Here is a 25,759-nt window from a genome sequence, read left to right on the forward strand (position 1 = left end):
GCAGGGCCTGAAGTCAGACACCTGCAGGAACCAGCTCAGCAATGCCAGTTGTACTGAGGGACCTAAGGCTGGACCACAGGTGTGCCTTGGGTACAGGAGGGCCTTCTGGGTAAAGGGAGGAGAAACGGGTGTGCGATCACCCTTAGATTCTGGTATCAGGCTATTGAGAGCTATTCAAAGTGGGAGGAGCCATATAGCTTCTCCAACCCAGTGGGCTTTGGAGGATGAGTTGGTGGATGAAGACTGTACCTGCTTGTCTCTAGGTGTTTGGGTTCTCAGTGTGGGAGTGTCTTGCACACTGGCATCTGTGCACTTGAGCACTTTGGTCCCAGGCTCCCTGTAATGTTGTTCCTCTCCTCTGTTGCAGATGAACCGGCCGATCCAGGTGAAGCCTGCGGACAGCGAGAGCCGAGGAGGTAGTAGCTGCCTGCGCCAGCCCCCTTCACGTGAGGGCCCACTTGTCTCTGACCCCTCCCCTTCTCCTCCCTTCTTCCCACCCTGTCCAGCTGCTGCGACTCCCTACCTCTTCCTCTTCCTGCTGCTTTTCCTCAGGTCTGAAGGCTAGGGGCAGGCCTTTGTTGTTCTGGGTGACTGACGTGGAAAGACAATAGGGAGGTGATAGGCGACCCGGCCTGCTGGTGGGAGGGAAGGGTTTAATACTTGTCTAGAGAAACAAGGAGCCATGTAAGAGCTATCCTTTCCCATCCTCTTAGTTAGGCAAAAAAGAGTGCCTGCCTGAGTGCCGTCAAGGAAAACTCTCTGGGATGGGGTTTGAACACTACCTTGTGAGATACACAGTGCTTGTAGTCTTGTTCTAGGAGGAGTCAAGGCTGTGAAGGAACACACCTGAGAGGGGCTGTGGTGGGGTGCAGGCCGCACAAGGCAAACATGGTGGATCTGAGCAGGCAGACAGATGTCTGGAAGGGGACAGGGAAAAGGACATAGCTTTACCCACAAATGTTCACCCCATGCACACATATGCGTGCACACACATGAAAGATAGATAGATGATAGATAGATAGAGAGATAGATAGTAGATAGATAGATAGATGATAGACAGATAGAAGATAGATAGATGATAGGTAGATAGAAGATAGATCTATAGAAGATAGATAGATGATAGATAGAAGATAGATCTATAGAAGATAGATAGATGATAGATAATAGATAATAGATGATAGATAGATAGATAGATAGATAGATAGATAGATAGATAGATAGATAGATAGATAGATAGACAGACTACCCCAGAAGCTCTGCCCTGTGAAGACAAGACATGTGCCTGTCAGGGACAGCTCTGTTACCAGGCAACAATTCTCCTGGAAATTCAGTGCCTTTGTAGCAATAATGTTTCCCACCTCCGCTGCAGGGTGACCTGTGCCCACCCTGGGCACAGTCTAATCTCTAGGTACCCTCTAGGTAGGATTCAACCATGCTAGAGTGTGAAAAGAAAGTAAGAGCAAAGGATAAAGAGCACCTCGAACATCAAAGGTCAGTCCTTTGCCACCCAGGCTTGGACGCTGTCCATAGCCAGCTGCCTTTCCCATGGTACTGAGAAAGAGGAGACACCTCAGCCCAAGAGAGAGAAGGGAGCCGCAGCCTCTGCTAAGCCCCAGACTGGCAGCCTTGAAAAGGAGGATGCCGTTCTTTCTGCGTCTCGTGGAGTTTGTCTTCATTCAGCCTCCAGCTCCACACTTCCTTTCCCTTGCCTGACCTCAGCACCTATCAGTGCCCTCAGCAATGTGGACAAATTCAGTCCCCACTCAGACCCAGGACTCCCCTAAGGTGATACTGTCCTACCCACCAATGGCAGGTCCCCACCCAAACACGCACAGACTCAGCAGGTGATGAACTGAGCAGCCACTCATGAGCAGGAAACCCTAGGAGATAGGGAAAGGGGAAAGGGCACTTGCTTCCTGCCTTGGCCGTCAGTGAGAGATCTTGGCCTCTCTTCTACCAGGGAAGGGTCTCTCCCAGAGCAAGAGCTTCCAGGGGGAGCGTCCTAGCTCCAGTTACTACTGTGATGAAACACCATGATCCAAAGCAACTTGGGGAGGAAAGGGCTTACACTTGCACAGTCCATCACTGAAGGAAATGGGGCAGGAACTCCAACAGGACAGGAACCTGGAGGCCGGAGCTGATGCAGATGCCACGGAGGGCTGCAAACTGGCTCGCTCTCCAAGGCTTGCTCAGCCAGCTTTCTTAAAGCACCCAGGACCACTCGCCCAGGGGTGGCCCTCCTTGCAGAGGGCTGAGCCCTCCCTATCATTGCTAATCACAAAAATGATCCATGGTCTTGCCTACAGCCTGATTTTATGGAGGCATTTCCTCAATCAAGGTTTCTGTCTCTCAAATGACTCTAGCCTGTGTCAAGTTGACATAAAACTAGCGAGCACACAGGGCTTAGAGAAGTCTTCCTACAGCGTCCATTAGGCAAGAGGGAGGGTGTGGGGATGAAACAGGGCATCGGTTTAGTCCCAGCCACCTTCTGCCTCCTGCCAAGTCTCCAGGCATCTTCTGTCAAGCCTCCCACTGAGGTAGAATGTGACCCCAGTGCTTGCTGGCTGCTCCCTCTCCAGACTCAGGAACTTCTGCCCCTGGCTTTCATTACTCACTAGCTTGGCCAGCCACTAAGGGGGTTCTCTTTTCTCCATCCTCCTTCTCCCCTAAAAGCTTCTAAGAAAATAAACTAGACCAAAGACACTTGAAACTCAGATTCATCTGTCCTGAAGGGAATCTGCTATGACTAAAGGTAGCACTGCTCCCAGAAGACTCCCATGAGCCCTCTGTGTCAAGCTGCTTACCTGGCTCAGGCCCTTCTTGACCTGAGCTTCAGGTCCTGCAGCAGAGCTCGAGCAGACGCCTGGGGCCTACCAAAGGCACCTCATGTCTTAGGGCATGAACACACCTCCCCCATGGCTCACTGAGCAACCCAAGCACCCTGATAACTGAAGGGAGCAAACCCACGTGGCTCCTGCTTCCCACTCTGGCTCCCTCCTTGGTGGAGGCAGGATTACATCCTGGCTCAGCCTCACCCAGGGCTGAAGAGACCCATGGCAGGGATCAGGGTCTCTCTTAGAAATGGTTTCTAGAAGGCAGACCCGGTGAGAGCTGGGTGCAAGTTACCCAGAGGTGCGGTGCCTCACGGAACCGTATCCGGGAAGCCACACTATCGAGGGTAGCTCTCAGGCCCAGGCAGGCTGCTTGGACTCTCCGTGCCTGCAGTGACCGCAAGAGAACTCGGAGGAGACAGCACGAGGAACTGTGACTTCTAGATGTGAAGGGAAGGGATCCCCAGAGCTAGGGAAGAAAACGGGTGGCCCGAACAAGGAAGGCTGCACCTAGAGAAGCCTCAGAGGGGTCAGGCAGGCCTGGCCCCAGCAGGTTCTCCAGAGCCAGCATGGGTGTGGGACATCTCCTCAGTCCCAGACCAGCTGAGTGCGTGTTCTAATGCTCTTCACCCATCCCTTGCCTGGGAGGCAATTGCTCTCCAGCTCGAAGCTGCTAACCTCATCCCTTTCTCCCATATATCTCCTGCTCTGACACTTGCCCCAAGCCAGATTAATCAGCTCTTTTATTCTTGTTGCGGTGGACGGGGGGTGGGGGGGGGAGCCAAACCTAAACATCTATCTATTAATTGCATATTCAATATTAAACAGGGAGATGGTCCTGAGTCAGCACTATCACCAAGCTATTTTTTTTATAAAAAAGAAAGTTGGTTTAAAATAATTTAATATCCATTAAATATTTCTTGTGGGGAAGGGAGGGAAAGGAAGGAGGGAAAGGTGAGAATGGTTAAATGAATAAAGCGGTGGAGAGGTGTGGAAGGAAGGGAGGGTGTGGTGGCGGGGAGGAGCAAAGTGAGTAAGAAGGAAGGGTGAGAAGAAATGGGTCGGGCAGAGGAGAGGGCTCCTTCGGGAAAGGGTTTGAGTCATGAGGACCTGAGCTGGAGCATCCAGCACCTAGGTAGAGAGCTGAGCATGTGAGAGGCCTGTGATCCCGTCACTGGGTCATAAAGGCAAGGCGTGCAGAGAGAGGAGGCTCCCGGGCTTCTCCGCCAGCCAGTCCAGTCAATAGGTGAGCTCAGATTCAGTGAGAGGCCCAGGGTCTTATCACAATAAGGTAGAGTTATGGAGGAAGGTATCCACTACCAGCCCCCATGCACGCACGCGCTGGGAGAAGGGCCTTGGGGGATGTATGTGTGTTGGAGCTGGGAGGGCAGGAAAGGAAGCACCCCAGGAGCAGGTGGTGCTGCTGGGTCCCACCCAACCCTACCCAGGCTGCAGCTGCATCGCAATACATGCAGCTCCGCTTCCAGGTCACTCAATATTCCATAGACTTAGAACCTGGGACACACATGAGCCTCTGTGATCTCCACCCACCTGCCTTCAGGGGGTCAGTAAAGAGACTTTGTCTGGAGGAGAGCTTTTCCCCACACCCCAGCACACAGAAGCAACTGCTAGCTCAGGCACCCCAAGGTTCCCTTTCCCATTCCACTTCTTGTGCTTCTAGATGCATCCCATGGTCACATGCGGTTCTGGGAACAGGCATGGGCAGGTGTCGAGGGAACTGTAAATGTAAAGGCACCTTCTTCCCCGAGGAGCTCCGGTGCAGATGAATTGCTTAGTCAGGCTGACAGGAACAGGAGCAGGGTTCCTCCCCTCTTCTCTTCCAGCCATGAGAACCAACGAGAAGCCTGGGTCCATCAGAGCCTTGGGCTAACAGGTCACTGTTCCCAGATGCCCAGACTAAAGCTGACAGGTCTGGCCTTTGGAAGGCCTCCAGCGGAACCAGGAGTAAGGTTCCCGTCTTCCAGGGTGTGCCCCACTGTCCTCCGCGCTTAGCTCTAGAGAAAGCTCACAGGCAAATAGACACAAAAAGTAGAAACCGCTGTGGCAGAATCAGGCCTAATTGCTTAAAGATATGACCAGATTAAATCAGCGGTCGCCTGACCTTTGGCTGGAATAGGTTAAACCCACATTAAAAGGACAGGCCAAGTCTCTTCCTGCTAAGCAGGCTGTATTTTCCCCAGGCCAGGGAAGGGAGACTGAGATGGTAGCCAGAGGGCATCCAGAGGAACTCCAAAGAGTTCGGGGGGGGGGGGGGGGGGGGGAAGGGGTCCTGTGAGTGAGGCAGGAGGGGGGGGACCTTTTTAACCCCATCCTGACTCTTACCCCAGCTGCAGGGCCTGAGGCAGACTAAGGAGGGAAGGAGACCTGAGCTATGGTGGAAAGGAACATGGAGAGCTAGCTCTGTAAGAGTTGTTGTCACACCCCCAAGGAAGCTTCCAGAAAGTGGAAACCTCTCCCTCCCCAGGCCTCACAAACATTCCAGTCCTATCTGCTCCCAAGTCTTCTTTCGTAGACTCTGCCTCTCCACCTCTCTCTCTCCCTTTCCCCCTCCCTCTCTCATTTTTGTGCCCCTCTCTATCTCTGCTAGAACTATACAGGGTAGGGAAGGAAGGGGAGGATTGTGGCGGGTGTGAGCCCCACCCACGCCAGTCATTAGGCTTCCCTCGCCCCCGCGCCACCCCAGGCAGGGGCCGGCCGAGTCAGCGAGCTGTGCTCTGGTAGCCTCTTGCTGCCCCCAGTCCACAATGGCATCTTCTGAGCATCCTTTTCCTCACGGCAGACACACCAGTGTGGCGGTGGAGTCCCGCTGGGCCAGCTAATGAGGTTGGACACGATGCCTGTGATGCAGATCCCAGGCCCTCCCTGAGGCCACGTTCCCCACCATAAACCCAGGCCCCATTCCCTCCTCCCGGCCCCTCCACCATCTGTAGCCCCATCGGGTCCTGTGGCTTTTGAAATCCTATTACATTCCTCATTTCTCCTCCAAGCATTATTCTATTTCTAAGCAGGCAGACCACGTGTGGTCTGTAAAGGTTCCCAGAGGCTTTGGGGGACCAGCTGAGGGGTATGAGTCCAGGCAGGGCAGCTGTCTGCTCCTGCAGTGGTTCTGGCCCAGGCACACGGCTGAGGGAGACCTATGGCCATAACTATTGACCTCCAGATGCTGCATTTCCCACTTCCGGGCTCTTCTAACAATCCAATCCTTTTACGCTCCAAAGGCCATTTACAGTGTGTTCTGACGGAATGGACTTGCAGGCTGACCCTGCTTTGTGGAAAGGCACCATAAAAAGTGCCCATTTTCCCGTCTCTAGAAGCAGTGAATGACTCACTGGCCGAGGGCTTCTGACAGAACAGAAGCCCCTAAGGGTTCTGCGGAGGAAGCCCTGAGGCCAGGCGGGTGGGAGGATGGCAGAGCAGAAGAAGGCTGAAGGGCCGTGCCGCCAGCCTGAAGCTATCCTGGGTCTGTAGATCACAGGGCTTTGTCCTGATTCCACACACACTGGCCTCTAGTTTGGAGCTGCAGAGGATCGAGGCCTGAACAGAGTTGACTCTAGCCAGCAGAACGTGACTGGTGGCTGAGGTCTCACAACAGCCAATGAAAGGAGCTGTTTGTCAACACCTTGGAGCACAAAATGTTCACACTTTAGCATCCCCTGCACCTTCTGAGTCTCCACAGCAGTCTTGGGAGCTGGACTGTACAGTACACTCCCTTATCTGTGCCCATTTGTGTGTGAGTACCGGTGTGCTTTGCTCGTCCACCAAAACTTGCTTCAGAACTGGGACTCCCATGTCTGTTCTGTGACACGGGGACTGTGAGAGTACCGTCTTTTTCCTCCGAGCTAGTCCCATGAAGGAGATACCATGGCCAACCAGGGCAGATAACTTCATTTTTGTCCAGGACACCAAACCATGTAGGCCTGGAGAGGCCTAGGAACCAGTCTACCCCAGTCTCAGTCTGTAGAGTTTGCCACACAAGTGTGACAACCTAAATTCAATCTGCAGAATCCACGTGAGAAAGCTGAGCAAGGTGGCTCACATGTGGTCGCAATGGTGGACAGGTAGACAGGTCCGTGAGGCTCACTGCATTCAAAAACAAAAAAAGGTGTGTGTGTGGAGGGGGTTGGTCAGCAAGATAGCTCAGGGAAAAAGGGCACCAGCACCTGCTGCCAAGCTGGCCACACTAATACCCACATGGTAGAAAGAGAGAAGAGATCCTTTCTAGCTAGTCTCTAGCTCTGCCCTTTCCCCAATCAAGCACACAGAATTAAAAAGAAAAAAATTAAAAGAAGGCCAATTGAGATTTTAAACTAAAACCAAATTGTTTTAAAAACAAAGGAAACCAATGTGGGTAGCATCTGAGGAACAAAATGTTAGGTTAACCCAAGCACACATGCATACCACCACCGCAACTCTCTCTCTCTCTCTCTCTCTCTCTCTCTCTCTCTCTCTCTCTCTCTCTCTCTCTCTCTCTCACACACACACACACACACACACACACACACACACACACGGAGGGAGGGAGGGAGGGAGGGAGGGAGGGAGGGAGGGAGGGAGGGAGGGAGGAGAACAATTCCACAGTCCCCTCCCCCACCAAGTCTCCTGTCTCGGGCCTGTTTTGACCTCCTGTTACCATGGGAATTTCTCAGTTTGTATCATGTTTTCCCATGAACCAACCTCAAAGCCCATGTCCCATTTTCATTTTGGACTAATGTTGAAGGGGGGAAAAAACCCACAGCAATGTTTATTTTGAATGTAGGATCACAGACCCAGGCCTAGGCCCATCATGCCCTATGCATGCAGTCTGAAAGATTTGGAATGATCAAGAGATGGCAAACCTATGACTAAGCCACACTGTCCAACCAAAGTGTGGCTTCCCTACCGGTAGATCAAGTTCTATGACTCATCTACAAACCCATTTGTGCAAGGCTCATTCTACCGTGTGGCTTCTATTCTCAAACCCCCAATTTTCTGACATAAAGGAATCTTTGTCTCCTTTCTTTCCCCACTGGAAAAGGAGTTTTGAAAGCTGAGGCCCTTCCGCTAATTTATACAGCTATGGCAGACAGACCCGTGAAGTCAGGTCTTTGTGGCTGGGGAGGTGACTCTATGGGGAAGGGTCCCCAGGGAGGCCCCAAGGCACTCCAGTGGGGCAGACACACATTATAAATTACATCTGTAACTCCCACCACAGGTGTGAAAATATAATTAACTGCGAATCTGCCGAATGCAAATGGACTCTCAGTTTTCAGCTGGGGGAAGGCATACGGCTTGATCTGCATTTTAGTTCTAAAGTGGGTTTTTCTGGTTTTGTCTTGTTTTGTTTTGTTTTAAGCATCAAAGTTGAGTCTCAAGCTCCTCAACAAATTCCCTCTGGTCCCAGCTAATTTAGCAAACAACGGTTTCGGGGGAAATGGGGTATTAATCATAGCAAATGGCCTTCTGGATGATATTTAAAAGTGCCTCCTGCCTGTGCGCCTGGGAATAGGAATGACAGAGAGAGGGGACTGGGCCCCCTCTGGTGAACCATCCCTTGGCATCTTGTCCCCTGCACCATGTGAGCACACAGGAGGGTGTTCTCACTTCTAGGGAAGATGGGGACAATGAGAGAGAGGAAGTGCTTCCTTGTTGGGCAGTCCGCAGCATAGGAGCGAAATACCCAGTGTGTTCTCGGGCTCCTGATGCAACTCACCAAGGCAGTTTGACAAGAATAGGGGCATGGATGAGGGTCACAGGGGCAGAACAGGAAGAGGGAACAGACTATGTGAACCAGAGACGGGAGTATGAAGCTGAACTTGCTCTGCAGGGGAAATGAGCTGAACCCAAGTAGGTGAGGGGCTCCTGGTGAGCAAGGGTGGAAGATGTGCGGCTTTGAGGGTTTAGGTAAGGTATGGGAACCCCGATTTTCACAAGGGGCTTTGCACAGAGGTGTTTAGGTAATGGGGAGCACTCATAGACCCGAGGGTTAGGGAGTAACATGGTACAAGTGGTGCTCTTGGGTTGTTCAGGCATGTGGAGCAAGGAGCTCGAGTAAAGAGCTGGGCAGAGATGGGCCCAAGCTTGGCATCTTCGTTCTGACTCTAGACCCCTGCCTTTCCCACAAAGCTATCCACTCTGCGAGCTACATGCTCTGATTGCAAAGAGGAAGATAACCGTCCCCTAAACTTCTTTTTGAAGATGGAGCACAGTAGGAAAACATGGGATGTCCCCTCATGGTAGCTGTAGCTGTTGTCGTGTTATTTTTAGAGTCTGGTATGTGAGAAAAAAAGAGATGCTAGCAGGATGAGGACCTCTGACGAGGTGCGGTGAGTCCAGCGCAAACTGAGATTGTATACCACCCCAAGCTCCACTGGGTTAGGTCTGTGCATTACCGGAAAGGAGCAGGACAGGGGAGGCTCCCCAGAGGTGGTGATGATGAGATAATAGGGAACACACGGGCTGTCACAGTAAAAGCACGCAATCGGAGACAAGGGTGGCAGGTATGTGGGTGGCATTCCAGATATTTTTAAATCTGGAGAAGAATGGGTTTGGTTGGAAAGGTGTGTCTACTTAATGGACTAGAGGAACTGAACTTGGTGTGTATATGTGTGTTTGTTGGTGCATGTGTGTGTCACGGTGCATGTGTAAAACCCGGAGGTGGACTAGTAGGAGTTGGACCTCTCGTTCTACCCTATGGATCCCGGGAACTGATCTGAGGCCATCAAGCTTGGCAGCAGGTACCTTTCGCTGATGGGCCATTTTGCCAGCCCTACCTTGTTTTGTTGAGATAGGTTCTCTCACTGGCCTGGACAATGTCAGAGTAGAGAAATACAGCTCTAAAATAGGACTGCAGGCTTGGGCCAAGGATACTGTGAAGAGAAGGGAGGCCTCAAGTCGCTCTTATATATACAAACACAAGTAAGTATAGGTGTGCATGCTCATTCTTCTGGATCCAAAAGGCCTTGGCGCTTGTCATTGTATTCTAGAGTCTGCCCCTCCTGGCCTAAGGTTGAAGATCCAGGGCTTTGTCAATGCATGCAGCAGGAACTGCTGGGACTCTAGAAGACAGACAGAGACAGTGGTGCTCCAATACTGCCACCGAGTCACTCGGTGCTTCTAGCATGAGAGCCTTACACCTGGCAGCAGCCCCGTGGCCTTGACTGAGTAGCATCTCCGTTTATGGAGTGAGAAACAAGGGCTGGGAGAGAGTTGACTTCCTGAGACAGACAGCAATCATTAACCCTTCTTGTCTCCATCCTTCTGGTCACCTCCACATCTTGCTCACTCCTCATGGAGCTTTGGGACTTCTCACAACCACTCAGTCCAATGCATATCTTCTGAGCCTCCAAACTCACCATCACAGTGAGGAGGCTGGAACACTGTCTACAATGGCTTCTCTTATTCCTTGTCCAAGCTTTTGGGGAACAGGGGTGCAGGGGACTTCATAGAGTGTCTAAGGCTGGATATGCTTAGGTGCCACTCAGCTGATAGAAGGAAGAGCCTGTCTATGGCCATGTAAGTGTGGAGACCAGCTGGAAGAAGCAGGAAGTAAAAGCCCATGGAAACGCCACTGAGAAAAAGCAGCCTCAATCACCAGGGCCTTGCCCATCTGGAATACAGAATTGCAGACATCAGCAGGGATCCATGCTAAGGACAGCCTATGTCCTCAACACCTTGAACGCCACAACCCATCCCTGGGTAACTGGTTTGGGTGTCTCAGGATGCTTGAAGTTTATGTATAAATGGCCAATTGCAGTGACTTTCCACACCAGAGGGTACCCCTTTAGCCCGCAGAGCTTATGAACCATAAGACAGATGTGTGGGTCTAGGAAGCTAATTTCCAGCCTCTGTTGGGCGCTAGGCTCTGGAGAAGCTCACAGGCTAGACTGGGGAGATCTGTTGAAGTATATGTGCAGTGGAGACAGTGTGTGCCAGGGACAACCAGAGCAGTCTGAGTGGCCTTCTGGAGGCTTCTCCGTGTTGGAGAGGATTCTAAACTGAGATTCCACCGAGATAAGAGATGCAAGCCCCACGGCCTCTAGCTTGTCCAGGGACAAACAAGAAAACCACGTGGTTCAGGAGAAGAGTCCTAGGAATACCAGAGTATGTGTTGGAGTCTGGCTCTTGGAGGAAGAAGAAAAGGCCTGGGTTCTGTGGGAAAGTTTGGGTCCACAGGAACAGGATGTGGGAAGAGGGCCAACAACAGGGAGGATGGCCATTATATCAAGAGAACAAGAAATCCATGCAGGCTCTGGCCATGAGGATAGGAAAGAACCATGAGAATAAAGATTCAGGAGCCCTTCCTCAGTAGGAAATAAAAGTCTAGTACCAAGCAACCTTTCCCCTAGGATCTGCTACCTCCCAGTACACATCCACCCTTGCAGCACGCTTGACTCTTCCCAGTTACCCAGCTCCATGCCACTAGTCCAAGCCCTCCTCACTCCACCTGCTGATCTGTTTTCTTTAGCGGTCCCCTCACTGCACCCCCAGCTCAGACACCCTCTTCTGTCCTCTGCGCGCACTATAAAGTCAGGCATGGTGTTAATTTCTCATCTCCGTGGAGACTGTTCTCTGCTCAAAGAGAGACACAGCCACCATCCTCAGAGCTCGTTTGGGGATGGGTGCCAGTCTGTACTTGCTCCACAATGCCAATCTTGTGCCCATGGCTGAAAATGCTCTCCCCTCCCTAGCTGGGCCAGGTGGCGAAGCAGCCTACACTTCGGGCTTCCTACCCGCTCTGGCCCCACAAGCTGAGGCAGAGGTGGGCAGGGGGCTGGAGCCACTGACATTGGCATTCTCCTTGCCTCACATCTTAATAATTTAATGGCTATTAGCAGGGCCACTGTTGTGGGGGAGGGGCGCCGAGGGAAGATTTATAGAGAGAATTCACTCCAGGTTGGGGTTTTGTCTTCCTCTGTTTTCCTGGCATTTATCATGCATGTTTTAATTTGGATCGGAGAGTTGCTACCATCTGGCCATTATCGCAAAGAAATATTCATTTTCGCTGAGTGACACAGGCTCCATTCATCACGGAGCATGCTGATTGCCCTGCGAGTGTGGGCTGCACTTTCTCCTTCACTGGAAATGAACCTTGAGCTGTGGACGAGGTCCAATGTGCCTGGAGCAGTACAAGGTGACAGCTACCACTGACCCTCCCAGCCATACTGAAGCTGACAGGAAAAAGTGGGGGGAGGAGCACCTCCCTCTCTTGGCCTACTGGAGGTCTTGGGGGCTCCTTCCGCCTCAGCCTCACCCTAGGCTCCTGACAATCAGTTCTCCCAGCAGCTCCTCTATCTAGGGTAGTCGGGTTTCAGAAGTGGCAAAGAGCACCTCTCTGCTCTCTCCTTGGGCATTGGCTTCTGATGCTGTCCTGCCTAGGGTCGAATCTGCCTATGCAATTTTCCCTTACCAGCACTCTACCTGAGAAGTGCCAGTACACGCCAGGACCAGGCACGAGGAAGCAGGAACTCTTCCTTTGCCTTTCGTCCTATGATGGTGCCATGGGATCAGACCTCAGGGAAGAGATGAGTGTGCCTCCCACTACAGCATTTCTTTTATTCCAGGCGCCACTCAGCAGGGCGTGGCAGCAGTGTAGGCTGAGAGCCTCTGGAATGTGAGCTCACAGATGTAAGGCCTGGACTTTGAAGGGAGTGGTATGGCATTCCATGGCTGGGCAGGGTCTCGCTCGAAATTCCTTTGGTAAGCAGTCCTTCAAGGCCACAGAACAGACACAGGAGGAAGACCCTCTCTTCAGCTACTGAAAGGCACAATCCAGAGCACTCACAGCTGCTCAGGTCCCTCCTGGGTTTCCTGCCATGATGGGGGAGTGGGGGGAAGTGCAATAAATAAAGATTAGCATGTCTCCTGTGAGGCCACTCATATGGACTCAATGAAGACTGAGATTTCTAGGCATGAAAACATGGACCGAGCTGTGACCCCTTCCACAAAACACCGCTAGACATTTAGGAAAGGAAGGAGTAAAGGACAGAAATGACACCATGGAGTGAGAGCTGCCTTGCCAGAGAGGCGAAATTTGGGAGGAGAGCTTCCACCTGAGGAAGTTAAGCTCTCCTGGGTCTAGACAGATGCTCAGTGTCTGATATGTATTTCCTGGAATTCTGTCCAGGAATTGTGACCAGACCCAGGCTGAGGTCCTGATACACCTGCCTCCACCCAGTCACGTGGGCAACCCTGGGACAACCCCCTCCCCCTGCCGCCCCCTGTCTTTCCCAGCAGGAGGCAAATCATACGTGTAGGACTGCCCAGTTGTACAGAGGAGGCAAATAAGATGCAGGATTCACTTCTGGGTCATCAGTAGATGACCTGCTCATGCAGGAAAAAATGTCAAGCTCTTTGACACCCAGGCTACCTGACTCTAAGCAACACCCCTCTGAGTCAAGACAGCCCTGGTCACTGGCCACCCTAAGTCAGTGGGGAGTCTCCTTGCATTCTAAATGTGGCGACTTGCCCACCTGTCTCTCTCTCTCTAGGCAGTTGTTTAGTCCAGCATTTGTTGAACTAAGTTGGCTGTCCCTTAAGGACTTTGTCCTGCCTTCCCCAGCGTAAGGGCTTGGTGGCCTGAGCTGTGGAAGATGGAACTATTCCTTAGAGGGACAGAGGGGGTAGGGCTGAGCTCTCGCTACCAGCACGCAGCGCTCCCCTCCTCCCCTGGAACTCTTTCAGTGACACCAACAGCTCTGAAACATCTGCTCCTCCATCCCGGGACCCGCAATTTGAATAAATTATCCCGACGTGGAGGCAGCCTGTTATTAATGGCTCGAGATTTATAAGATGCTTTAGTTTAATAACGCTGTGGCCCGGCGCTGCGCCACTCCTGGATATTTTTATATTTTGCCCTTCCCCTGCTCCGGTGTCGCGCCACCCGCAGCCGCCTCCTGGGCTGAGTCCTGGAACACTTCCCTACATACTGGTCACCCACCACAGCGCTCAGTGTTCAGTGGTGGCCGCCCAGTGCCACCAGCTCCTGCCTGCTCCGAGTCCTCTCTCCGGTAATAAACGCGTGCGCGGGTCTCCTTTACGGACCTCCTCGCACAGATGTCAGTTTGGGTGCCCCTGGCCCCACTCTTGCTCAGTGAAAGACCAGGCTACTAGATGGGAAGGGTGAGGCCCTGAACAAAGAGTCCTGTGCCCCGCGCAAAAGGTGCTCCTCTCCTCGCTGCCTGTATACTTTCCCTTTGAGGACATGGCTGAAACCCGGGGTTTCCCCAGTTGAAGGCTGCTGCTTATTTCTTCACTCAAAGCGTTTGGTTATTCCTTCTTTAGTTTGTCCTTCCGGTAACGACCCTCATCTCTCAGTCCTGAATCCCTCCCAAATTAAATGCAATGTTTGTGTTTTACAAACCCAGCTGCATGTGTCTGCAGTCCCTGCCTCCTTTGTTAAGGGTCTCCCATGGTGCTCACCTATGGCTAGCCCCTCTGGAACCTCTCAAGTCTGGAGAACTGTAGGTGCACCCCATGAATTGTCAGCATTAGCCTCCCCACAAGTGTGTGTGCCCATCTAAGTGGGTGAGGTCTTCTGCAAGAGCAGGGAGGGCATGCTCCAAGAGAAAGCAGGCTGAGGGCCTGCTAGCTGGAGATGGAGGTGGAAAATGTTGACTTTCGAATAAATAGCCAATGTCCCCAGTGTGTCCCAAAGTAACATAGACCAGAGGCTGTGATGTGCACAGACATGCATCTCGAAGGCGGGGCGCGAGCTCAGGGGCCCCTCCTCACTCCAGACACACATATCCCACAACAATTTAAAAGCCTGCTACCGGAAGCACTCATGAAAGACAGCGTTTGAGAGTGGAAGAGAAAGGCATAGGACCGGCCTCTACGCTCCACTCCCTCTGAGTCTCAAAGTCACTGACTTGGCAAACCCCAGCGGGGTCTTGAAAGATCTTTCTCTGCCAGGGTCAAGCTGAAGCATGTGGCTTATCGTTCCCAGGGGGCATGGCGTGGGATGTGGAAGGGAGTTCAGACTGTACCTAGCTTATCTTCCCACTACCCCCTCCCCATGTCCCTCCACTCGGTTCTGAAGGCTACTGGAAAACTAGCTTTTGCTGCTTCCCATTTGGGCTAATGTAACCAAGGGACTCTTGCCTTTTGCTAAGAGCCCCACCATTAGAACATAATTACTTCTTAAAATGACCTTTAAAATATGTTTTAAATTCAAAATGTCTTTAAACCCTCCACCGAACACCATTTTTCAATTTCAACAACTGTTTTCCTTTTGGGGAGAACTGAGGGGTGGGTAGTGGATGAAAGAGCCCTCCTTCTGTGGATTTCAACTATTAATCTCTCCCCACTGCAGGGGAAGCCTTGCAGGAAAGAGGCCAGCGAGGGTCTGAGTAAACTGGTTGATATCAGATCCAGATCTGTCCTTGCTCCCCGCTGGTTCAGCCTCCTCAGACAGCAGGCTCCACTCACACCCCCACTCCCCAGTACCTCTGTCTCCAGCCTCCAGCCTGACTTGTCCTCACCTGAATGCTCTCCTACCCATTCTCCATCCCACATAGCGCCTGGGAAGTCCTCTTGCTTTGCTGAAGGCCCCAGAGAGTCTTGAAGGCCTTTCCTGCTGTGGCCATCCTTAATCCTGTGGCTTCTCGTTCCTGGGAACATGTTCAGTTCCCCATCTGCTCAGCAACCTGCCAGGGCCCCAGCTCCTGCAGAACGGTACCTTCTTCAGGCTCTGTATCTTTTGTACTTGGCTGCAGCACCTTGGCTCCATGAAGTGCAAGAACAAGAGAATTCATCACTTCCCATACCGTGCCATCGGCATCGTATTTATAACATCGATTGAAGGCAGTGGCTTAGACAGTCTATAACAGCGATACAGCCACTGGAGGAACCCTTAGCTGCCAGTGCCTTCTGGCTTCGAGTAGGGTCTGAAGGAGAAGGGCCTTCAAGCAGCCCCCAGGGCTTGTGAAACAGGAGAAGGGCAGCATAGAAGAGGTGAATTCCCAGGGGAGGGTGGAGCTGAGCTGGGAGAAGACTTCTGGTCCAACCTCCTGCTTTGCACCACGCAGCCCATCGACATGGGCAGATAGGAAGAGAACAGGGCTTGACGAGAGTTGCATGGCTACCCCTGGGAGTGCTAGCTGGGAGCTGGATGCAGTGAGTTTGCCCAGAAAGGTGTTGGCTCACTAGAGGAAGTCCTGTCTCTTCCTTCTGGGGTGGCATCTGCTGGAGGATGGGGCAAGAACAAGAAAGATCATGCATGGTCATAAGAGGCATTTGGGGATATGTCTAGTGATTGACCCTCCCTACAGCTTGAGTCACAGGAGGTTAACACTGCAGTCTCCTGTTCTCTTCCTGGACTCTCCATTCCGTTATGACTCTAGCAAGGGCTTGGCAGTGGCATTCAGATGTGACATTATGTGGCCTGTTCCTGCTATCTCTCTGATGCCTTGATAACCTGCCTCCTCGCCTCCTGGGTGTCCCATACACATCCTTGTTCCACCCCTTGTTCTAGCTTTTCCTCTGCTAGACATTGCTCCCACAGATGTCACTTCCACTCCCCTGTCTCAGCAACTGCGTCCCTCTCGCCAAGGCCCACATATCTGTCACATGTTTATTGTATTCACACACCCATCTTTTCTTAATCTTTGTGCGTCTCTCCTCCACTGTGAGATAAGCTCGAGGTCGTGAGGGACTCTCTCTCTGTTCCCCTTCTGTCTCTTCATCTTGAACAAGGTTTAACCCAAAGCCAGGGCACAGGATGAATGGTTAAATTTCTCAGGACAGGGACTTACATGCACTGGCAAGAGAGAAGGCTGGCATGGGGTCCAGGGAACTACAAGCAGAGAGTATCAATAGCAGCAGGTTTACGGAGCCGAGGTCCAGAGGCTTAGCTCCGTCTGGTGGGGTTAAGGATTTAAGGATGCTCTGAGCAGTTTATTAGAGAAGGAATGCTGGCAATGGATCCAGAAAGTGAGAGGATTTGAGTGGTGAAGGCTAGTGGGTTCTGAGTATTAGGCCCAAGAACGAATTGCCTGACAGCCCTGTGAGCTAGGGGAGAGTGTGGGTCAGGCTGTTGGCCTCTGAAGTGGGAGGCAGAGATGGTAGCTACATCCCAGGACTGTGAATATGACTGAGAACCTGGCCAGTTTCCAGGAAACTCTATGCTAGCAGGCAGAGAAATGCATTTGAGAAAACAGAATTGTGAGAGTAACTCTGAGGCCCCCAGTTGCCATGGCAACGTATCTGTAAATACTTAGCTGCAAACATTAAGTGACACTGGAGGAGTGAAGCGGCAGTGGCAGAGGCGTGCACCGCTGCAAGAGTCACCAGCCACTGCCTTCCATCACCTCCCTTCCCATTAACCCCTGTGTTCCTCACTCCGTGCCCTTGTTAGCCCCACACAGTGGGAGAGCGTCCAAAGGCTGGCTCTGTTCCTGTCTTGGTTTCTTGTCTGGTCCTTGGGACCTTGTCTCCTATGAGGTCCCCAGCTGCAGGTGCCAGGCTTTGGGGTCACAGGGAATGAAACCATGAAACAATGTAGAAATCAAACAAAGCTTTGCAGTCATGAGGTTGAGACTCCCCAGAAAATGTAAAGCCCCTCCAAGGCAGGACCAGATCGAACAGGTGGGTCCCTTATTAGGAGAAAGCTTTGAGGGATGCAGTGGGGGTGGGGTTCAATGAAGTACTGGCAGGCTTGCACTGTCTCTCCCTCCCCTCCCCCACTCCTCTCTCAAGCTGGCCTTGAACTCTCTACGCAGCTGAAGATGACCTCAAACTTATCATCTTCCTCCTGTCCCCACTTTCCAAATGCCAGGCTTCTGGTCATGTGCCACCACACCTGGTTTATCTGGTGCTGACTGTTAAACCCAGGACTTCCTAAATGCTAGGCAAGCACTCTACCAATCGGGCTGTATCTCCAGAGCTTTACTCCCAGGAAGCTTTTCAATCATCCATCTGATTGTTCCAAACACGGTAGGCAACAGAGCCGCCTGCCAGGCCCTGTGCTAAGTGCCAAGGGCATGACCCTCTTCCTCTCCAGGCTTCAGAGACAGCAGGAAGAACAAGCTCCAGGGAAGAGTACCCAGAGAAAGGGAATGACAGGAAGAGAGGTCATGACCGTCCTCCCTGGAGGAGGGGGCATTAGAAGATCTTTGGGCTATTTTATGAACATTCTGGATGTTCCTCCATGGCAGGTTTCAGCTGTGGGCCCCCAAGATCCCATGGCCAGGTGTTCCTACCTGTTATCCACCAATTATACCTGCTAGAAGACTGAACTATGATTGATGTCTAGAAAAAAAAAACAGAGGGGCTGACTTTTGAGCTGCATTTTTACCAGCTTAGAGACTGGGCCTCAGGATGGAGGTAAATGTTGTTTTTAAAATAATAATAATTAAGATCCAGACAAGGAAAATAGATCAGGTGTAAAATTTCTCCAGGACAGTACAAACTCTGAGCCATGGCCCTAGGAGGAGAAATCAAAGAGGCGTAGAGTCATTTTAAGGTATCATGAGGCCCAGAAATGGACTAAGATCCCAGATTTCACAACTAAAGAGGCTAAAGTCTCAAAACTGGAAGCTGGGAAATCCTGAAGAATAAATTAAAATTGTCAAGCTGGTGTTTTGAGAGCAACTGGGGACATGTGATGGGGACTTAGGAAACACCGTGGTTCACCCACAGTGATTTACAGGCCGGAACTGGGTGTCTGTTCGGTGAGTGCCCCTTGGACACATGGAAGAATAGGGCTAACCTGCATCTTGTCACCATGTAGGGTGGCAGAGATGCCTCAGTAACTCAGGGTAGAAAAGGAGGTTTCTGCTGTCATGTGTGGTCATGATTTGTTTCTGGTACCCTGCCAGAACACTTCTATCAAGGACTTTGTGGAGAGGACAGGGTAAATTCCTGAGACCCCACACTGTCTCAATGGTGGGATGCTGATAATATATTTGAGGTCCAAAGTCATCTCCCCATGGAGTTCTCATTCCTGATGACGAAGCAAGGGAGCTGCTGGCTTGTCCCCTATGATCTCCCTGCCCATCAGATTCTACAGCTCTCTTCTTAATGCCCAGCACTTCAGGGATGGAGAGAGTAGAAAGATTTGGGGACATTTTGAACAACTGCAAATCCAGAAGGCATCTGTCAGTTAGTAAGTCTGTGTACTCTTCCCTTCTTGACACCCACATTTCACACAGTAACAAGACAGTGCACTTTTGGGTCCTAGTCCCATCCAAAGCTGAGGGAAGTTATGATTCTTTCTCTAGGAAGAATATACAGAAGAATGGATGGTGGTGACCCTTTGAGGGAGGCCCACAGAACCTCTCCAGCCAGTTCTATAACTTCTTGGGAAACACGTGCTTTCCGTAGCCAGCCACTGCTAGGCAGGCCATCCCCTTCAGTTACTGGTAGCTCAGACTACTTCTTTGTTTGTGGTTGAGTGAGGGCAGTGTTCACCCAGGCTTTAGTGAATATAGTGTCCCCCAAGTTCATGCCCACTCACAAACCATGAAAATGGCCTTACTTAGAATCTTTGCAGATGCAGTCAAGGTAAGATGAAGCTGTAGGGGATTAGGGGATTTCTGCGAAGACTGGTGTCCTCAGGATGAAAAATGACATCAACACAGAGAGTGAGGGGGGGAGACTGAGAAGATCCTAAAACAGATAAGTATGGGGTGGCTCCATTCTGAAAGAAGCCAAGAACTACCAGCAAACACCAAAAGCAAGACAAAGGCAGGGAAAGGGAAAGGGCACAGCCCTAATGACTTCTTCTTGTGAAGAAGAAGTGGCTGCCGCGGTGGCTCAGGAACAACCACAGAACCCAAAAGACCCTGGGGCAGAGGGTGCAGGTACCCGAGGGTGTCCCACAAACCACACAAATGTAGATGAATCTCAACTTTTCAGAATTCCTGTTGGTATACACAAAAGCTACGCCACCAGGCAGCCCCTAGAGCTTTGCCAACGAGAAAGTTCCAGGCCAAGTGAAGAAAAGTTAGAAATCCCAGCACATCCATCTTCATAAATTTTATTACAGCCTGCCAGTTTAGACTAATGACTAATTTACTGTATAAAATGCCAGAAGCAGTTTTTTTATTTTGTTAATTAATTATCTCAAACAAAGGTGGAATTTATAAAAGTGTCCAGAAACAGTGAGTATTGTGAAATTGCCTTCAGCGGGAGATGAAATTAGAGCTAACGCAGGATCAGGTTATTACTGTATTGACTTAGTTGCTTTATGACTTTGTAATGGATTTCTTCATTATTTTCTTGGGTTTGTGGCATTCATGATTGCATTAAGTCTGTTAGTCTATGCAAATATCATTAGGCACCACTAATAACCTCAGCCCCTCCTCCTCCCCTAGGGAATGTGCTAACTACTTGCCTGGGTGGGTCACTTCCGGCATCAGGGAAGATCTAAGGCAGGAGATGCTCTTGGAAACTCTTCTCCACACGCAGACTAGCCAATGGGCAGGAACTTCAATGAGGCATTTTGAGGGATTCAGGGTGGTCTTTTACATTTTACATTTTTCCCCATCACAGAGTCTGATAATGTCACCATAAATCTGCATCCCTTTAGAGTAAGGCTTTGGAAGCACATACTAAATTTTTCTAGAAAGAAATATGTATTGACATGATATCTGTCATGGAAATGACAAGATGTTCAATGGGAGAATCTCAATCTGTTCCAGCAGCTCATCAACCTCAGGCATTTCTCTCGCAGTTGTGGAGGTGGGAAATACAGGACCAGGGTTCCAGCAGATTCGGTGTCTGATGGCCCAGCTTCACAGGAACCCACAAGCTCTCTCTACCCACCCAGCCCCCCTCAAGGTCTTTTGACCTTGAACAAACTTCATGAGGTAGTACTATGTAGCCAGGAAAGACCTTGAACTTATGATTCTCCAGCCTTCAACTGCTGAATGCTGGGATTACAGGCGTGTGCCAACCTCTGTTTTCTGAGATTCCGGAGACCAAACTCAGGGCCCTGTGCATCTTGGGCACACTAGACAAGGGCTCGACTCATTGAGCTGCGCCCGCAGTCTTCAGGCTTTTACTCTAAAGGAATCAGTTCCATTCTCGATGGCTCTTCCTTCATGACCTGCTCACCCAAGAGAGGTCCCTAAAAACATCACCTTTCATGTTAGGACTTCTCTGAATTTGGGGAAGACACAAACAGTTAAATCTTAGCAGGGAGCATTAGGCCTTACTATACTGAACAAGGGGTAGTCAGACCTGTTTATGAGATGAGAACTAGACCTGTTAACGGGCACTGTCTGGGTGTAGCTGACCAGAATGGGATCTCTATTAGATATTTATAGACTCTGGAGACTCTGAGGGATGTCCAGAGTGTAGCAGGGTAGAAGAGCGTGGTGAGGGGAGGTGACCATGCTGTGAACAGCCACCAGACTGATAAACAGATCCGAAGTAGTTGTGGCATCAAGCCAGCCCATTGCTGCAGTCCAACCCTTATTCCAGCCCAAGTCTCCTGCCCCTGATACAGAGCTCATTACAGCTGATGACAAGTCCCTAGCCCCTAACCACTGAGTCCAAGATGATGTCCAGTTCTCCTTCTTAGAAAGAGATCAGCCAAGCTGTGAGTTAGGAAAGCACTGTGTGTGTGTGTGTGTGTGTGTGTGTGTGTGTGTGTGTGTGTGTGTGTTGGGAGCCTTGTGTGGGACTCAGTCCCTCCCTCTCCTAGTTCTATCATTTTGGCCTCGTCAGAGGATGAGCGTGGGGTTCATGAACAGAGAAAGACAGAATCTTTGCTAGGTAACAGTGTGAGGTGGGCAGGACAAAAAGCAGTTTGCTAGCGCCAGGTCTAGGGTGGCCTTGCCCTGGTGCCCCTGCCTTTTGGATAAGGAGCTGTAGTCATTCGGGTGAGCTGAAACCTCCTAAGATTTGTGTTGTTGCTGTGCTTGCTCCCCTTGGTGGCTTCCATCACCCTTCTTGATCAGCATTCCCAGACTTTTCAAGGTGAAAAAGCCAGTTTTAACATAAAAAATTCATCAGCTCCCCCCTTGACAGATGTTACACTTTGAGTATCCATTGTTAAAGAGAATACAAAATGACAAACAGCTACCTAGGATTCAATGGTGCTTTCAAATGGATTTGTATGTTTTTAATCACGGCAGCATCTACATGCATCTGAAGAATAGTCACATAACACCTATAAAGGGAACATTTCAGAAGCAGTTGGTAGACAAAACTTGAGATGCCTCAGACCTCGAGTTCAAGTGACAACAGCCACCCTAGTCTATCCAAGTGCTGTGCTTAAGGAACTGAGGAGGGTGAGAACAGGCAGGGAGCACTGTCTCTTGCCAAGAGTGGATCCAGAGAGCCTTGAGTTTGTTCTCTTGAGCTCCTCTTTCTCCATCAGCCTCTTCAGCTTCCTCTTCCTCACCCTAGCGTGGGCTTGGATAAAATAGCTCCAATCCTGCCAGCACTTACCACCGCTGTGAGCTCCAGCCTGCTGTTTCTTCTCTCTGGGCCCCAGTTAACTGCTTAATCAAATGGGACCGCGGCCATGCTGCACTGAAAACAGGGCACAAAATGGTATGGAAGATGCTTGCCTGTGTCAGAAGAGGGAGCTAGAGAGCCAGAGGTCTCACCCCCTTTCTTCACTCCCGGAGAACCTGCCTCAGAAGAAGTGGACTTCACAATAATTAACATGTTGGACCCCTTCCTTTGAAAACATCAGTGGGAAGGGTATACCTTGTTCTTCAAAACCCACTTTCCTAGTAACTGAGAGGAGACTGCATTTTCTTTTCTCATCCCCAGATTTCCTTCCTTCCTTCCTTTCTCCAGTTTCTCCTCCAGCTTCCCCCAGAAAGGAGAAATAGGCATGTTCTCAAGGTCATGGCCTACAGCCTGAAGAGGCTGCGTCCTGAGGAACTCTCCCTGCTCTGTCCTAGCTCAGTTCCCTCTGTTGGCCCTTCTTCATCTTACCTTAGCACTCCATCGTGGCCTGACCTCCTAGAGTTGGCCAACTGTGCTCTAATGTGGCAAAACATTTACTCAAGGGTCAAGGTCTTGTCTCTCTCAATAGTGTCTTGTACATAATTCATTGACTTAATGACTGTGTGACTGACTGCCAAATAATAAATGGGATCTGGGGGCAACTCAGGGCTGGCATGCAGGTTTTGAAACATGTAAGATTTCCTCTCTGTCTCTCTATCCTCTGAACTTCATAGCAACCAAATACTGCCAACCAGAAGTCTTCAGAAAACCCCCTGAATGGCAAGAGCCGGCTCGGTGAATACTTCATTTTCTGGAGCCAGCTGACATTGCCCTTCTGATTCTACTGGCCGTAGACACAGTGTTTGCTATGCAGTTCCTAGTCATGTGCTTTCCTAAGCCCATCAGAGCTGCCTAAGCCCACCCTATCAGGCAAGGTGCAGAGGGGTGTGTGTGTGTGTGTGTGCTGTTTTCTATACTATGAATGAGTGTGCAGGAGCCAGACTGCCTGAATTCAAATCCCAGTTTTGCTGCTTCTTAGCCCTGGGACCTGCCAAACTCTTCTATATCTCACTTTATATCCGTAAAACGGGGTGACAGTGGCACCCACTTCCTAAAGCCAGAGTGCTAAGTGTGGAGCTTGGTCCACGGTGAGTGCCGAAGATGAATTAGTTTTCACAGTTCCTTCTGAGGCCATGGTCTCTGACCATGACAATGAATGGCTGCATCTCTGCACACACCATATGGGCCACCACCTGCCATGTAATTACAGGACCGAATCAGGCCCATCACACTCCAAAAGTCAACCTGCTCCATGGGGTTGGGGTCGTGGCTTGGTCTTTGAGAACCGAACACATAGACTGAAGCTGTCCCTCTTCTCCAGGAAGGGAGGTCCTCACCAGTAGACTCAGGGAAACCATGTGACTTTTCGGGGTCTGTTAATAACCTCAATAGCCAACTCAATTGAAATCTGTGCTAAACACAGACCATTGGGAAATACAGAGGTTTAGGGCCTGCAAGAAGAGTCAGGTTGGTTCCCTGCAGGTCTGGAGCCAACGAGAGCTCCTTCTTTTAGGAGTTCACATGGCAATACTTTAGAGGCTGTGACAAGTTCTCTGACCTTTGTGCTCAGGCCCTTTATCTGAACTTCTAAGAAGCCTCCCAACCATCCATCTACCCACACACATTTACCTACTGCTCTTCATGGGCCATCCATCATAAATCTATCTACTTTCGGCAATCATTCTTCTCTCATCTGGGTCTCTATCTATCATCTAACATTTAATCTGGAAATCTAGCCTTTATTAATCATGTCTACCATCCATCCATCTCCGTGTCTCTCTAGACTCCATTATCAGTTAGGAGTTAACACAATGTATACTTAAGCACAGGCCCTCTAGGTTCCCCAAGGGAGGGCACAGTGACTCGCAGTAGATCAAAGTTGGAGAGCAAAACAGGGCTAGATAGTGACAGAGGAGCTAAGACTTCTCTTCGGAGCAGGGCTGGGCTGGTGGATGGAGGGAAACAGACAAAGAGAGAAGGAAGAAGTGAGGGGACTTGAAAAGCCACTGGAAGGGTGCAGACATACAGCCTTCTCCTTTCTCTACTTCCACAAACCCAATAGCATCATTGGAGATGGTCTTGTGAGTGACAGGAAGGGGCAGGGAGAATGCCTGGCCTCAGGTGTCAGGGCATAGGGAGTGTGGTCCTGCCATCGTTCACAGCATTGGCAGGGCCCAGAATCCTGCCTCCACCAATCAGCAGGCAGATGAAAGCCAGAGATGTAGGACCCGGACGGAGACCCCTGCCAGGAGAGGCTTATTATAGCTCTTCCCAGCAATGGCTGCACCCTGACATTGTCTGAGTATCTTTCAAAAACAAAAAACAAAAATACTTATGCCTAGACCCTAGACCAACCAATCCAACCCAGGCACCTATATTTTGAAAGTTTCCAAGTGATCTTCATAACAGCCACAGCTGAGAGCCATCACCCTATACGGCCTCTGATTCCTGCTACTTCTCTCTGAAGGACAGTCATTCCCAGAAAGAGAGAGAAGGATGCAGGCTCTGAAAAGACCCAGAGAGGTGCCTAGGTCCTCTGGGCTGAATACTGGTCTTGCATGGAAGCCAGATTAGTTCACTGCTGGGAGGGCTCAGGAGGCATTCCAGACACTAGGTCATTCTGGGAGATGTAGTGCCAGGTGGGCTCTGAAGACCCACCCCGGTCAGGAAACCCCAGAGATCTTTGTGATGTCCAGAAGTGGGGAGTGGACTTGGGAGCCACAGCCTCATGGCCTCCCCTCTGATACTGTGTGCCCAGTACTCAGTGCCCAGGACTCAGGTGTTTATATCACCATACTTACTCCAGTGAGCCAGGATGCAAGCTGCTACCTTCTCCATCACCCTCAGCAGTAAAATAGGCAGAAAGTCAGCGGGCAAACATTTACTCTGCTCCATGGCAAGGCTCACTTTGTGCTTCGGGCAATGATGCCTCCCGGAGACACAGACGTTATCTACGAATGCCTGTTTTCTGAGTCTGTGGGAAGTCAGACTACAGCTGGGAGGATCTGAGGCTCACATGAGGGTCAGCTTACAGCCAGGCCAGGTTATCTGCAGGCAGTGACAGCTGCCCTGGGCTTTATTCCTGCCCAGCAGCGAGACTCAATGTCAGGCCCTGCTTGGCTGTTAGTACAGACAAACAGGTCCGAGGTTTCTTCCCCGGCTCTGCGGCTGGGTATGGCCCTGTCAGCAAGGTGTTTTACATTCTAATCCTTGTTCTCTTATCCTCGGCCCCGCTCCTCTCCCATGGACCACCCAAACATTGGCCATGCCCTGCAGAAACCCCTTTCCTGGCTGGAACGCAGTTCTGCTTTGTCTGTCTCCTTGAGAGCCGAGGACAAACTGGCCATAATTTATGCTCCAGCATGATATAAAGGGGGAAAAAAGGCCCCATTATGCTATAAATTATCCCGTGAAGGGTGAAATGCCGGCAACTGTGCCAGACGCCAGCGGAAACCCCATTAGAC

General features: G+C 50.8%; 1 protein-coding gene across 50 annotated transcripts in view; it reads left to right on the forward strand.

The window, feature by feature from the left end:
- Positions 1-25,759, forward strand: part of Celf4 (CUGBP Elav-like family member 4) — a 278,709-nt gene that overhangs the window by 219,585 nt on the left and 33,365 nt on the right. For 26 of the 50 annotated variants that reach the window (XR_012910316.1, XR_012910317.1, XM_075969125.1 and 23 more), the window contains exon 3: positions 368-446. Coding sequence is in view for 44 of the 50 variants with exons in the window: in XM_075969125.1 (XP_075825240.1) it covers positions 368-446 (79 nt within the window). In the remaining 6 variants the exon portion in view is untranslated. The remainder of the gene's footprint in view (positions 1-367; positions 447-25,759) is intronic. The other 24 variants (XR_012910319.1, XR_012910315.1, XR_012910318.1 and 21 more) reach the window with 1 other exon arrangement.

Source organism: Microtus pennsylvanicus, chromosome 4 (genome assembly GCF_037038515.1).
Source record: "Microtus pennsylvanicus isolate mMicPen1 chromosome 4, mMicPen1.hap1, whole genome shotgun sequence".
Classification (NCBI taxonomy): Eukaryota; Metazoa; Chordata; class Mammalia; order Rodentia; family Cricetidae; genus Microtus; species Microtus pennsylvanicus.